Raw genomic sequence first — 16,603 nt, 5'->3', positions numbered from 1 at the left:
GAAAATGTAGCTTTGATCACAGGTATGAACTACATTTTAAAATATATTCAAACAGAAAGCAGTTATTTTAAACAGAACAAATATTTTACAATATTACTGCTTTTGCTGTATTTTAGATCAAATAAATGCAGGCTTGGTGAGCAGAAGAGAATTCTTTAAAAAAAAAGTTAAAAATCTTACTGTTCAAAAACTTTGACTGGTAGTGTACTAAGAAAATAATCAAATCATATAATTCTTGATCTTAACCATAATTAATATACTGTATAAACCAGGGGTTTTCAACAGTTCGTTGTTCACTTAACAGCTTTCATTCCCAAATTAAAGCATATTAACTATAATTAAAATATAACGTCCTAAACTATAAACTATATGACTCTGACCATCAGTATCGATAATTTTAATGGCTTTGTATCAAAAAAAAAGTATGAAAATACATCAACATGCAACTATACACATGTTTTCAATGGTCCCTGTTTGGTCACTCCATCCACCGAGGGGTCCTTTCACCTATAAACCACTTTATGGTTGGTTTTTCAGCAAAAATAACTACATTGTGATAAAGGATTTGTCATATTGTCCATCCCAGAGGTGAGGTGAAGTGACCTGGCCTGCCCAACACTGTGACCATCAAAACCATCTAACAGCGTAACATGCATTCACTCCATTTTCACAATAAGGTCACAGTTACATCATCTCCTCGCTTTTATTTGTCACATAAATTTTAATGGAACGAAGGTCTCTCTGGGGCAGTCACTCACTCCATGTCCTACCACATATGTCTCAGGGTGTGAGACAGTGATGCAATACATGGACAATTCAAAAGTCCACTCACACAGACGTAAACAAACTAGCACAGACACTCTGGGACAAGAGGCAGTTGTTTCTAAGCAAAGCTCATCTCTCTGCAATGCGTCAGGAAGGGCCTGACATAATCAATAACAGTACCAGTAGCTCTAAATCGCACCCAATCAGAAATTAAACAGGCAGTTGGACCACAGTGTGTGTTGCAGAGACCTTGCGACATCTGGTGTAATCAAATAATGCAGGAACAACTGAGCAATAAGCTGGAATTTTATTTATTTTATTTTATTAAGCTAAATAACTAGGGAAATATGATCATGCATTAAAGGTTGACTGACTCAAAAAAATTCCAGCTCACTGATGAATTGTTCCAGCATATGATTACATAATTTTATTTTATTTTATTTGTGTCTTTCACCCCCCTTGACCTATTACTGCCATCAGTTTAAACATTTTTTGAACAGCTCTGCCTTGAATTTTATTCACAGGAAATGTTAACAGTATCCTGCTGGGAAATTCCAGTGATTTTCTGAAAGGATATAGAGGCCTTGTGATGTGCAGTCTAAAATTAAACAAGCCTCACCAGACTGATTTATGAAATGGCTTGATGAGTTCACATAGACTGGACTAATTAGAAAAACACAAAAATGTGATTTTAAGTAAAATGTCACTTCTATGCAAATTTGACAGAAATGTGGCCAGAGGAAATGTGGAAGGCGAAGAGTTTTTACACTCCTAGTAAATGCCTCAGCTGAAAGACTTGATGGCGCATTCAAAGACCAATCATTTTAGAGTAGCTGGACTGAACTCCCGCAGACGGAGACAGTTAGAGAGAGAGGCTCCATCGGAGGACAGCTGTACTTACATCATAAGCTCCGGCCTTGATCTGCTGGTATAACTTGTGTTGATCTTCATCCCAAAATGGAGGATAGCCCACTAACAGAATGTACAAGATTACACCTGTGAAAGAAAGACAGAAAGAGAAAAATATTTTGATTGGCTGACGGAAAGAATATTAGATTTGGATTGATAGCATTACAATAAAATATCACTGTGAGTTGTATATATGAGCAATATCACATGAGTAGCAGTGCCATATTGCGTTCATACAATAGTTGTGCAGAACTGCTTCCTTCCGCCACAGATTCAAATCTCAGTCTGACAGTTTAACAGCTGAGCCCAAGCCTCCATTACTACTTCGAAAACATCACTTTAGAACTAGTAATGAAGGAACGTTAAATTGCTTCATTAACAGCTTATTGTATTACTATATTAAAAGCTCACTGTATTATGTATAGTATTATGAGAGAGAGATGGACTTTTGACATTTGATAGAGCATTCATTCTTCAGCTCAATCTCATATTCACAATAAAACATTAGTTTGAATGTCCGCTGAGGAAAGTGATATCTTTGTTGTACTACCCTTTCATCTGTTAAGGGTGATTTCCGATGACAGTGCTACTCAGTGCATTTGTTGGCTGTGTTTTACAAGGTGTTTGTTGTTAGAGAGATATCTGTAGAGATATATGAGATATATAGATATCTGTATAGACATATGAGCAATACCACACTCGTAAACGTGAGGTAATCAGCTGTAGGTAATCACAGCGTGCCGATATACAGCCATATCCCTATCTGTCTACGAGTGAGATATTGCTTTTATACAACAGTTCGATGGCACGAGTGTGCATTTACACACAAGAAACAACAACAGAATGTCTTTAAAAACCCTCTGTTGTGCAGAACTACTTCCTTCCACCAAAGATTAAAATCTCAGTTTGACAGTTTAACAGCTGAGCCCAAGCCTCTCTTACTAATTTGAAAATGCCACTTTAGAACTTCGAAGGAACGCAGAGTTGCTTCATTTAAAACTTATATATATAAATAAATAGAAGCACATATTTAAGTCCAAATGATAATTTGTTTTGTAATAATGTTTTACATAAAAGCCCAACCCTGTTAACTAGTACCTAATCGTCACCTTTGTTACTTCATGTAACTTGCATACTCATCCTGACTGACATCCTAGTTTCAAGCGATGGCTACGTACTTCACCCAATATTGCTTCAAAAAGCACATATGTGACCCTGGACCACAAAACCAGTCTTAAGTCGCAATAGCCAAAAATACATTGTATGGGTCAAAATTATTGATTTTTCTTTTATGCCAAAAATGGAAATGAAGTAAAGATTATGTTCCATGAAGATATTTTGCAAAATTCCTACTGTAAATATAAGATATTTTACTAATTTTTGATTAGTAATGTACATTGTTAAATATTGTCTCAATATTTAGATTTTTTTGCACCCTCAGATTCCAGGTTTTCAAATAATTGTATCTCAGCCAAATATTATCCTATTCTAATAAATCATACATCAATTGAAAAATTGACCCTTACGACTGTTTTTTTTCGATCCAAGGTCACATATTGCAAAATATTGTGTTGACAAACAGGTCTACCATGCATTTAAACCATATTTTCTGCTGAGTTCAGCATGCAACATGCAGCAAAAATAGGCCTGGTGCCGAAACTCTATTTGCAGTGCTACATACCACTGCACTGCGTACTATGCAGTGTGAATACTGCAACCTGTTATTATACCAAGCAGAATGAATATGCAAGAGGTCTAATGATTAAGGACCCTGTTGAAAACTCACCACAGGCCCAGATGTCCACAGGTTTGCCGTAGGGATCCTTCCTCAACACCTCTGGAGACAGATAGCCAGGTGTGCCAGCAAAACCTGTGACAAAAACAGGTTGAAAAGTGACCATTCTGCACTCTGAGAATAAGATAAAGAGGATTCAATCTGCAGGCGCCTGTAGGCAATGTAGCCCAGCCAATTAATATTCACTGAAATGCTAATAATTCCAAGCAGGTGTGTGTGGATAGTTTGATAGATGGATTTTTCCATACGCCAGAACCGTTTGGAGCCAAAACGGTGATGTGCCAAGATGGCAGCCTCCCTCCAGCACTGGCAAAACTGAAGCAGACTGGAAAATGGTGGGTTTTAAACAGCTGTGGTAACATAATTTAGTCCTGTCCAATCATATAGCTAGTATATAACAATTATTCCACCCACAAGGCTTTGCATACTTCAGTCAAAACTAGATGATTATCTATTTAAATATAAAGAAAGCTGTACTGATACTTGATTAGCACTAAAGCAACAGCTATCTCATGGCAGCAGAAATAACCAGCCGCCAGTAGGGGGCCACAAGGCCCGACAGAACCCTGCCTGATGGTTTTATCCAGTAGAGACAGCTGTGGAAGGGCATTTTCATAGCTAAAGGGTCTTTCACACACAGACAGGAATGATGTGTGAAAGCTAAACATGAAATGGGCTAAGATTGGCATTTGGCACAGCCTGAAAATAAGCCTTTACGGCCATTCCAATCCATTTTAGACCGGAGGTAATGGAGCGAGAAATCTTGCAACATCCTTTTAAGATAAACTGAAAGAACATTACAAGAGGGAATCAGCACAGTTGCGTGGGGGAAAATCCTCATTTATATAGGAAATCCTGTCAAATCTAAAGCAACAGTAGTAAAATGCATAAATGTATGGAAAGTAAATGGTCAATCACTACATTTAAATCTAAAAATACTCAAAAGTGTCTGTAAGTGGTAAGAAAATGGTTTGAATAAATGTAGTAATTACAATTAGCTAAATTAACAACAGCTCTTGAATTCCTCACTAGTCTAAGTTTGTGTAGATGTAGAATTAGAGCTGAAGTGAGTGTTATTTACCAAACCAGGCCTGCTGATCACCCTGCACCTCGATGGCCAGCCCAAAATCAGCCAGCTTCACTGCCGCTCCTTTCATCTTACTCGCCAACAGCAAGTTTTCGGGCTGAGGAAGAAAGCAGAGGAAGTCTTTAACACATTAAACGCTCACAAACATTTCAAATAAATCGTAACAAGAGGTTAAAAAGATCCTTTAGGATTGACAGTGCCCAGCGTGTGGTGCAAACTGGACATTTTATTGGTGGTGAATGTTAAATCTAATGGAGCGTTCGCACTGACAGCAATTTGTTGCATCAAAGGAATCAACTGAGAATTTAAAAACTACATAAATATGTAGCTATGCGTTGTGGCGACTACCAATTTACTTTTATACACACTTTTTATGTACTCCAATAAAGACATTCTAATTAAAATAATATATACAACTGCTCAAAAGTTTTACATTGGTACAATTTTTTTGTTTTTGCTGCATTTGTGATCAGCAAAACAGTAAAAAACAGTAATCCAGTGAAATATTATCACAATTTCACATGATCCTTCAGAAATCATTGAAATATCCTGATTTGGTGCTCAAGAAAAATGTTGAAAACTGTCACGCTGCTTAATATTTTTGTACAAACCATAATACATTCTTCTGCGAAGAGAAAAAGCTAAATAATTGATTTAAAATATAATTATAAAAATCTTTACTGTCACTATCAATCAATTTAATACATCCTTGCTGAATTAAAGAATTAATTTCTTTAAAAAAAATTGTTCAATTAATTGTTTTAAAAAATAATGATGACATATTATCTTAAAAATAAGTTGTTGTTGTTGTTTTTTTACATTTTAGTGAAATATTACTGAGACATGAATATAAGTTCACCAGTTCAACAAGGATGTGTTAAATTAATTAATAAAATGATCTTAAATACTTATATTGTTAGAAAAATATTGCTATTTTGAATAAATGCTGTTCTTTTTAACTTTTTATTCATCAAAAAATCCTGATAAAAGTACCACAGGTTCCAAAAAAATATTAAGCAATATTCAAAATAAAATTCAGCTTTGCATGAAAGGAACAAATTACATTTTACATAACATTGAAATAGAAAACCATTATCTTAAATTGTAATATTTTACAGTATTACTGTTTTTTTCTGTATTTTTGATCAAATAAATGCAGCCCTGGGGAGCCTAAAAGATATTTATGTTTGTGTCATTATTTTAAAAAATAATGAATATATGAATATAAGTAAGTATAAAATAATGAATATAAGTTCACCAGTTACACTGTTGTTCAAAATTTTGGGATTTTTAATGTTTTTAAATAAGCCTCTTATACTCATCGAAGCTGCATTTACGTTACCAAAAAAAAACAAAAAAAAAACAGAAAAAACAGTAATATTGTGAAATATTTTTAAAGTTTAAAACAACAGTGTTTTATTTTAATCTACTTTAAAAATATAATTAATTCCTGTGATCAAAGCTTTTCATTAGCCATTACTCCAGCCTTTAGTGTCACATGATCCTTTAGAAAACATTCTAATACATTGATTTTTTGGAACCTCTGATACTTTTTTTTTTTTTTTAAGATATTTTAATAAATAAAAAGTCAAAAAGAACAACATTTATTTAAAATAGAAATTCTTTGTAACAATATACACGACCATTCAAAAGTTTGAGGTCAGTACATTTAAAAAAAAATAATACTAATAGAAATAAAAATAATACTTTTAGTCAATAAGGTGTGTTAAATTGATAAAAAGTGATTGTAAATACTTACATTGTTAGAAAAAGATTGCTATTTTGAATAAATGCTGTTCTTAACTTTTTATTCATCAAAAAATCCTGATAAAAGTATCACAGGTTCAAAAATATTAAGCAATATTCAGAATAAAATTCAGCTTTGCATGAAAGAAACAAATTATATTTAAAATAATATTTAAAAAGAGAAAACCGTTATCTTAAATTGTAATTTTTTTTACAGTATTACTGTTTTTTTTTTCTGTATTTTGATCAAATAAACACAGCCTTGGTAAGCCTAAGAGACTTCTTTAAAAGAACTTTTGAATGGCAGTGTACATTAAAACATGCATCAGAATTAACATCTACAAGACCAACAATATAGCCACTTCGCAACCTGCAACACCCATTTAAAAAAAAGCACATCACCACCAGATGAACACATTGTTTCTCAACACCAGCCAAACCAGCTCAGTAGGATATGACAGATTTTTGGGGGTCAAAGATCTCTCCACAGGTAATTGAGTTTATAGATGGCTTAAAGGTTAAGCACGACTAAATTGTGTTTGCTTTACTACCACATTTACGCTGAGCAAATGTAAGGGTGGATTTCCTGCGGTTTTGTCAGAGCTCCAAATTTGAAATCAAATACAAACACGCAATAATATCCAAGAGCTTCAAGTACACAACCGAGCGAAGACGCCCAGAAAGATATATTAGGCACAATGGAGGACTTTCACTAAAATATAGGCTGGAAAAGTCGATTTCTCCTCCCTTTCTCGAATACACAACTCAATAGGCTTGATTTATTAGCTGTCGTGCATATATCTTCTCAATGCACAGAGTTCATCCTCGACTTCTACATTCAAGCACAGAATTTAAACGCATCCGTTATGAGGACGCTGGGAAATTTATGCCCATAGGTGTGAATCTCTCGCTCTCCCTCATTAAACGCACAGACTACAAATGAAGAATGGTGAGACTCGCCGTGACCCCTCCCACATCCCTCCATCTCTCAGGCAATACCAGCAACAGTTGTCGTATCACGTTCTTCGCTATGGCAACCAGCCTGGGCACATCTCTGCTGCTCAGCATTGGGCTCACATACACATGGGGGAGGGCAGTGGATGTGACTAACGCACAATAGGAGGACATGTTAAAACTGTGTCTGTATGCGTTATCAAAGCATGCCACTGTCAAGATGACACGTACATTCGTTTCATATATTCACACGCACTGAGACAGAATGGCAAAGTGTGTGATGTTTATGCATGTAATTGATTCATATGGTAATATAATGAATTGCTTAACTACTACTGTTAATAAAGAGAGTATTACTTTAAACAAAGACAATCCTCTGTACAAAAAGGGTCATTCTGTGCCAACTGTTAATATATTTATTTTTTCTGAGGCAAGAAATGCATATATGATAAAGAAAGCCAAAATGTTAAATGTCATGGATGCATATTTATTTTCACCTGAGATTCGGAGCTGCAGCATCATGATGTTACTTTTAGCAACAATCTGCTGGCAATTTTTTGTAAAATCTGCTGTTTTAGAAATCTTTGTTGCGTTATATGCTAGGGCTGTATTAAAAAGGTATTGATTTCTCAATTTTAAACAATAGATGGCGTTTTGGGGCTGTTTAATGTGGAGTGACAGACTGCTGTAACAAAATGAAGTTGAAGCGCGAATCGTACGAGAACTGATCATCTCCTCCGCTTCAATACCAGTATTAGGATGAAATAAACATGAAAAAACGTCTCAAGGTATGATAAAACAAAGATTATAATTTACTGAAATCGTATCCTCATGTAATCGCTCAGTCAGTGTTTCAACCGCGCAAAGACGTCAATGTATAACAGCTTGTAAACAATGTCACGTTACGTCATATTTACCTCAGAAAAAACATATTCAGTTACCATAAACTCGATAGTCAGCTAGAGAAATGAACTCTATAAAGTAGCATTTTGCTAAATATATTTTCATTATAATTGTTTACTGTTCTTCAGTGTTTAATTTATGTTTGAATAAATCCGTCAAGTTTTTATGACAGCCACCATTTAAATGCATATATTTTAAGAACTGGAGTAGAAATATAATTATGTAATTGTAACTTTCTTACTATAAAAACTTAATTTTGTGTAATTTAAGCATTTGTATACAAATCAGTTAATTATAAGCTTCAATATTACAGTAGTGCATCTGACTATTATGTACATTTCACAGCATTAGTTGAGTTTTTTTTTGTTTCCTTGAGAAAATTTTGCATGTACTGTACCTGATATATATCCAAAATAATCAAATCAATTTGGAAATCGAATCGAAACCTTGTGAATCAGAATTGAATCTAGTACCAACTGACTCTGTATATTTTACAGGATTAGTTGAAATATTTCTTTTTCCCTTGAGAAAATGTGGCATGTACTGTAACTGATATAAATCCAAAATGATTGAATCAAAATAGAAATATAATTGAAAACTTGTGAATCAGAATTCAATTGAATCGAATTGTGAAATTTGTGTCAAAACCCAGCCCTATTATATGCCAATGGTGACGGTTCAAAAGCGGGAAAAAGCACTTGTTTTACTTGTTTACTTTTTCCCGAAGTTTACATGCTTGTAACTTAAGAAGTTTTAAAGATATCTTAAAGTCCTTTTACATCTGATTTCTTAAACTTTTATTTTGATATCTTCATTTTAAGGCCATAATTTCCAGAGGTTACAGCAATATTAGCGTGGCTCCTTCAACAAATTGTTTACATTTTCAGTGATAAAAAAAGTAGTACCTCTCATATTCTGCCAAAACTGTTTGGTTTTGATTATCATGTCTATCGCACTGAAATAGTGCGTTTTAAACTATATTAGTTTAAACTTTTGACGCACACTTCCGAAGCATGCGCACAGAAAGCGTGCCACACAGCATCATGTCTTATTGCGCTTAAACTGTCAGATACACACAAGTTTATGTTAAAAACACAAATGAATTACAGTCGGTTATGTCTGTGAAGGTAAACAGCTGGGAAGGAAATCTCATGTCTATATTAGATCTGTGTGGCAGCAGCATAATATACAGTAAATAAATCAATAAATCCACTGCTCTCGTCTCTTCTAAGGCTGGGGCTCTAAATAGTGTTTTGTGCTCATCTGTTCAGCCAATGACAGAAGAGTTAGCATGCTTTCCTCAAACCTTTGCCTTGGCGTTAGAACTGGTACACCGTTGTCGCTTGTGAAAACAAAATGGTGGTACCATGGGTGGAAACGTGAAGATTAAGGGGCGGTAATATTACAATAAAATCCCCTTACCATGCCAAGGGGGGAGCGAAATCTGATGCTCATTGTATTACATGCTTGCAGAAGTTACTGGGTTTTCCTTTTTCCTTTTTCACGTTTTCTGGGTTGGTAGATGCACCGGGGGACACAATTATAGGACTTAAATCTGGAAAAAGTCAACTTTATAATACTATTTATGTCTGTTTTTTTTTTCAGAAAAAAATATTGATAAAATCCAAAAGCATATCAACAGTAAAGAAATACCAGAACTGCATACTAGCATGTGTTTTAGCATGCAGTCTTGAAGGACTGAAATCAAACTGAGGGAATATTGCTGTACGTGTATATCTGTGTGTTTGTGTGCGACAGGGCAGGGCATCGACGCGGAAACCCTCAGAGGCGGGCCGGTTGCCGTGTGTGGTTGTCGTGGCGACAGGCTCTTGCTCACCTTAAGGTCTCTGTGCACGATGTCATGCTGGTGAATATGATTGACACTCTCCAGGATCTGACTGATGCATTGGCTGAAAAACAGAATAATAAATCAATCAGTGGCAGAGAAACATCATAAGTGAGATAAGCCTAAATATTGACCATAACCTTTTCGTTTTACTGTATACAAAAGTCAGTTCCCTCATATTTACAAAATACACTACATTTAAAGAGTATTCTGTAGGTGATACCAGATATAATACGGTGATATTAAAATAGTCATTCATAAAATTGCTAAATGAGAAGTGCTTCCACAAAAATAAATCATATTAAAGCATATTACTGAAAATCTGTTATACCATCATTCTGTAAAGAAATAAAGTCTGTAATTTTAATGGCGTAATTAAAATAAAGGTTTAATTAAAATAAATTGATCACAGTAAAGTTAATCAACATAGCCGTGGCTGGACAATTCAATTAAGCAATTAAATTAAACACCATGACTGGATGATTAACGCTACATATGAAAGTACCAATGCTAGTTTAACACACTGAGCTGGGGTCGAGTGTAATGTGACTGAAGCACACAAGGTGAGCTGAGCAGGGGATTGTGGGATAGCTGGAGTGGGTGTTACTCTTGGAAAAGCACGTCGCTCTCAGACAGGTACACACACATGCACACATGCGTTATCTCATCCCTCTTAAAGCTGTAATCCTATAACAGAATGTTATAGAGGCCTAACCAGGACAGATGAACCAGAATGAATGTACGTGTGTGTGTGTGTGTGTGTGTGCACGTGTGTGTATTGCTGTGATTTCATGCTGCTTTATAGATACTTCGTATTAATGTGAAATTATGCATGACTTTCTTTAGATGCTTATTGAATTTGTTCTAAGGAAATGGCACAGATGGTGGTTAGGACATGATTGTGTACAACAGACCTTAATACATAGGTCACATATAGGCTTTGGCAAAACAGATGGATAGCTTATAATAATATAATATAATATAATATAATATAATATAATATAATATAATACATAAATTAAAAAAAAAAATTATATTCTATTGCATTATATTGCTGACTCATATTGTATATTTAAATTACTGTATTAAGCTATCCATCCATTTTGCAACTATATAACATAATATAATATAATATAATAAAATATAATACAATATAATAGTTTTAAAATACTTCATATATTATATTAATAATATAAGTTATATAATATAATAACATATGACTCTTAAAAAAATTAATGTATATATCAAATTGCATTGTTTTATACTGTATATTTAACTTGCTATTTAAATTATTATATTACTAAGCTATCCATCTGTTTTGCTACTATATAATATAATATATAAATTTATATATATATATATATATATATATATATATATATATATATATATATATATATATATATATATATATTGCATTATATTGCTGACTCATACTGTATATTTAAATTGCTATCAATGTTTTGTTACTATATTAAATAATAATTTATTATAACATTTTAAAATAATTATTCAAATATATTATAGAAGAAATATAATGCGTGAATTTATAAAATGTATAAGTTCTTTTGCATTATATTGCTAACTGTATATATACTGTATATTTAAATTGCTATTTAATATTAGTGTATTATTAAGATATCCACGTTTTGCTACAATAATATAACAATCATATATAATATAATATAATATAATATAACATATAATAACATTTAAAAATAATAATTCATATATTATATTATATTATATTATATATATATAGAGAGAGAGAGAGAAATAGAATACATGAATTTAAAAAAATAATGTATATATTATATTGTAAAGTGTTAATTAAATTATTGTATTACGCTATCCATGTTATGCTACTATATAACATCATAATATAACATTTTAAAATAATAATTGCTGACTCATACTGTATATTTAAACTGCTATTTAAATTATTGTATGACTAAGCTATCCATCTGTTTTGCTACTATTATAATATAATATCAAATAATATATGTAGTATGTAATAGAATATAATATAGTAATATAATGTAATATAATTTTAAAAGTCATTCATATTATATTATATTATATATTACAGTGTCCTAATTTAGCAACAAGTTTCCAGTGACAAGCAACTTGTCCCTTTACCCAATATTAACAATTAAAAAAAAAAAAATACATATATTTTATTATATTATATTAGTAATATAATATAATATAATATAATATAATATAATATAATATAATATAATAATAATTTCAAATAGTAATTTAAATTATATTATATTATATTATATTATATTATATTATATTATATTATATATTACAGTTTTTATATTACAGAAATTTGGAGACAAGTTTATCTTATAATAACAATTTTAAAATAATAATTCATATATTATATTTTATTATAATATTATATTTGTAATTTAATATATAACATAATATATATGAATTATGAAAATAATGTATAATATATTGCTAACTCATACACAAGATTTAAATTGCTATTTAAATATTGTATTACTAAGCTATCTATCTGTTTTGTTACAATATAATATAATATAATATAATATAATATAATATAATATAATATATACACATACTGTCCTAACTTAGCAAGAAACAAGCGTGAAGGCAAGTGAAAACAGCGAGTGAAAACAGAGTACATAAGATAAGAAAGTAGACTGAAAAACATTGTTGAAAATATTAATGTTACAAAAGAACACAGAAGCTATTTGCCCAAATTTGGTCACATTTTAAGCCCAGCATTCCATTTTCAGGACAGCACAAATCCCACTGGACACAAAAGACCTGTCTCTCTCTTTCTCACACACAAATAAAGACAGCTGATCTCTTCATAAAACGCCTCTTTTCCCCACTCACGCTCTTTTTACGTGTCTTTACCTGTGTGATATCAAAGCTTAGACGCTCAACTGGCATCTCGCAACTCTTGTAAACCAAATTTACCATGAACTCCCGTATGAGCGCATTAAAACACAGCTAACTGCTGGAGGGTGTTTGTGTTGGATGCCTGGGGCTTTAACTTAAGAGTCAGAGCTCCTTAGAGACTTACACACTCGCTGCTGGTTCCTGAAGACAATGCTCAAAGTGTGTAATTTCTGTGTTACCAGATTTTCCACTTTTAGAAACCTGTTCAGTGCTGGTGCTGTCAATGCTGCAGAAGTGATGCACTCAAAAGGAGGGGCCAGCAGAGGCCAAATGGATGCGTTTTTGTGTGGCACCTGTTGATTGCCAGTTCTGCAACTCCACCATCATTAAAGGCTCTCAGTTTTTCTGCACAAAGGATCGTCCTCTCTCTGTGCTTTTGAATCAGATGTAAGTGTGTGCGCGCGTGTAAGTGTGACCTGCTCACTGCAGGCTGCAGCACAGTAACCACAGCAACAGTAAATTGGAGAGCCCACCTTGCGTCAGCTTCACTGTAATACTCTCTGGCGACGATGTCCTCAAACAACTCCCCCCCAGTCACACTGCGGAAAGAGAGGGGGGAAAAATTAAACAAGGGATGAGAGAGTGGAGAGTGTGCTGGGTTTTGGGCTAATTTGATCAGCAGCAAGACGCAGAGCCGACATTTTATATTTATGTAAACATGAGTGCAAATGTACGTTATGCTGCAGTAAAACATGCATGGGCTGATTATGCTTTTTTGTACAGAGGTATATTGTCGGATGCAGGGATACGGTTAAAATTTTACCACAGTAACCACCGTTTGACACAAAATACAAGTGGCAAGACAGTGGCAGCTCTTACAAAGTTACCAGAGTTTGACTGTAGTAACCTGTGGTATTTTAGCCAAAATTTTGCTTATTTAAAACACAGCACTTGTAAGGAAAAAAAAATACAAATTGCTAAAAACAACAAAAATTATGGTAATAATAATTAACAAAAATTACAGTAATAATAATTATAATTACTGAACAACAAACTTAATCATAAAAATGATAATAAATATTTTAATTTGATTTTCATTATATAACTGTTATAGTCTTTTACATTGCAATACAACAAATTAAAAAAAAAATGTAAAAAATGTTTATAAAATAAAAAAGAAATAAAATGATTTTATTCTATAATTCTATTTTTCATAATTGTATCTATATTGTGTATAATTATATATATATATATATATATATATAAAATTTTAAATATTAAAGAAAATGTTAAAGATTTCATTCTATAATTCTATTTTTTCATAATTTTAAATATACCATATACCTTTTTTTAACAATTTTTTTTCATAAAATAAAAAACTAAATATTAAAGAAAACGAAAATTATTTCATTTATTTATACAGTGAAATAATTTTATTTTTCATTTATAGAATTAAATAATTTCATTTTTCATAATTTTATATATATTGTATATGATTTTATATATTGTTTAAAAGAAAATGTTAAAGAAATAAATTATTTCATTCTATAATAAAAAAGAAAATATTAAAGAAAATGTTCAAGAAATTTAATTTTCATTCTATAAATTTATTAATTAATTTTATATATATTGTATATCATTTTATATATATATTTTTTAATAAAAATGTTTAAAAAAATGCATTCTATAATTATATAATTTCATAATTTTATATATATATTGTATATCGTTTTACAATTTTTTTCAGAAAATAAAAATTAAATATTAAAGAAAATGTTAAAGAAATAAAATTATTTTGATCTGCAATTCTACTAGTTAATTGTATAATGCAAATTCATAATTTGATATGTATCTTATATATATATATATATATATATATATATATATATATATATATACACATACACACACACATTTTTTTTGATTAAAGAAATAAAATATCAGACATATAAACACACACAGCAGCACAACTGCTAAAACATAATAATAATAAAAATGTAATAAACATCAAATAAGTATATAAAAATTATTTCAAAAGTATCATGTGACCCTGAAGACTCTAGTAATTGCTGCTGAAAACTCTTTGCCATTACAGGAATAAATTACAAATACACTAAAATAGAAAATGTTTTTTTTAAATCATAGTAATACTGCACAATATATTTTGAGGGTGGAGTGCAGTTGGCACTGAGGTGTGCACGAGACACACAACAGGAACATTAGTAACCCAGCCTTCGTTCCACATAAATTGAGTTCCGCAGTGACGCCTGGAAAAATCAAAGTGCACTGGACTGGCTAAAAACCAGGACACAATCACAGAAACAACAATCTTGACAGCACTAAATCGCATTTATAGGGCCACCCGAAAATGTCTACCCATCAATTCTGCTGGCAGATCCCATCAAATTGAAGGATATATTTCTGACACCCGGGAAGGTGTGTACAAGGCGTTTTTTGTCGTACATATTTCAGCTGCATTTATCTGCCTGCAGGAATGGGGCTTCTGACATGATTCACTACAACTAAATGTCTTGGGTTTGATAACTTGTCCATTCTGATTCAAAAAGTGGGAAGCACCTTATAGCCACTCAGAGTTACAAACTCACCAAAAATATGGAAACTAGCGGTTCTAAACAGTTATTTTAATATTATTTATATGCTGTTTATATGCTATTATTTATATGCTATTATTTATATGCTATTTATATTTTGTACTTCAACGAACTTATTTCAGTTACTTGCCAAGACGGTATTTATATTTTTACAATTTTTAAGTTTAAAATTTTATTGTAATATTCCATAAGTTATTTTAATTACCAAAAACAAAAAGATGCTTTGCTGAATTAAAAAAAATAAATAAATAATGATATTATTTATTGTAAATTGTAGCATTTAATAATATTGTACTTGGCTGTTATTTTTTATTTTCATACATACATACATATATATATATATATATATATATATATAGAAAACATATTTATATTATACATATATTTATATTATATTAATATATAATGCAAATTATATATTATATAATGAATATATGTAATATGAATATATGAATAGTAATATATGAATAGTAATTTTAGAAACTGTAGGCAAGAAAATAAAAGATGCTTTCTCTTTCCTTAATTAAAAAAATTTAATAAATTAAAGAAATAATATTATTTGTGTTATTATAGCATTTATTAATATTGTATTTGTCTGTTGTTTTCATTTATATATAAATATAAAAAAAAATTATATATTATATATATATATATATATATATATATATATATATATATATATATATATATATAATATATAGCTTTAATTAATTATTATTTAGGTTTAGTAATCTCCAAGCCAAAAAAACAATATGCTTTCTTTTTTTTCTTAATAAAAAAGAAATTATAATAATAAAAAAAAAACAATATTATTTGCTATTATAGTATTTATTGATATTGTAATTAGCTGGCATTTGTTATTTTCAGTGTATAGAGAGAGAGAGAGAGAGAGAGAGAGAGAGAGAGAGAGAGAGAGAGAGCTTTAATTAAATATTTACATTTAGTAATTTAAAAAAAATTATATATATATATATATATATATATATATATAAAATATTATTTGTGGTATTATAGTATTTATTAATATTGTAATTAGCTGTTATTTATCATTTTTAGTATATATATACCTTTAATTAAATATTATTTACGTTTAGTAATTTTTG

The 16,603-nt window shown here is 31.1% G+C and overlaps 1 protein-coding gene across 14 annotated transcripts in view; it reads right to left on the bottom strand.

Moving 5' to 3' along the window:
- camk2g1 (calcium/calmodulin-dependent protein kinase (CaM kinase) II gamma 1) overlaps window positions 1-16,603 on the bottom strand; it is a 96,542-nt gene that overhangs the window by 26,139 nt on the left and 53,800 nt on the right. For all 14 annotated transcript variants that reach the window (XM_051124176.1, XM_051124161.1, XM_051124168.1 and 11 more), the window contains exons 5-9: window positions 13,422-13,487; window positions 9,997-10,069; window positions 4,551-4,653; window positions 3,461-3,544; window positions 1,667-1,761 (exon numbers count right to left, since the gene is read on the bottom strand). In XM_051124176.1, coding sequence (XP_050980133.1) covers window positions 1,667-1,761; window positions 3,461-3,544; window positions 4,551-4,653; window positions 9,997-10,069; window positions 13,422-13,487 — 421 coding nt within the window. The remainder of the gene's footprint in view (window positions 1-1,666; window positions 1,762-3,460; window positions 3,545-4,550; window positions 4,654-9,996; window positions 10,070-13,421; window positions 13,488-16,603) is intronic.

The sequence above is a fragment of the Labeo rohita genome, chromosome 12 (assembly GCF_022985175.1).
Source record: "Labeo rohita strain BAU-BD-2019 chromosome 12, IGBB_LRoh.1.0, whole genome shotgun sequence".
NCBI classification, from domain to species: Eukaryota; Metazoa; Chordata; class Actinopteri; order Cypriniformes; family Cyprinidae; genus Labeo; species Labeo rohita.
The sequence above is the reverse complement of the archived record's forward strand: the minus strand, read 5'-3'. Positions and strand labels throughout refer to the sequence as shown.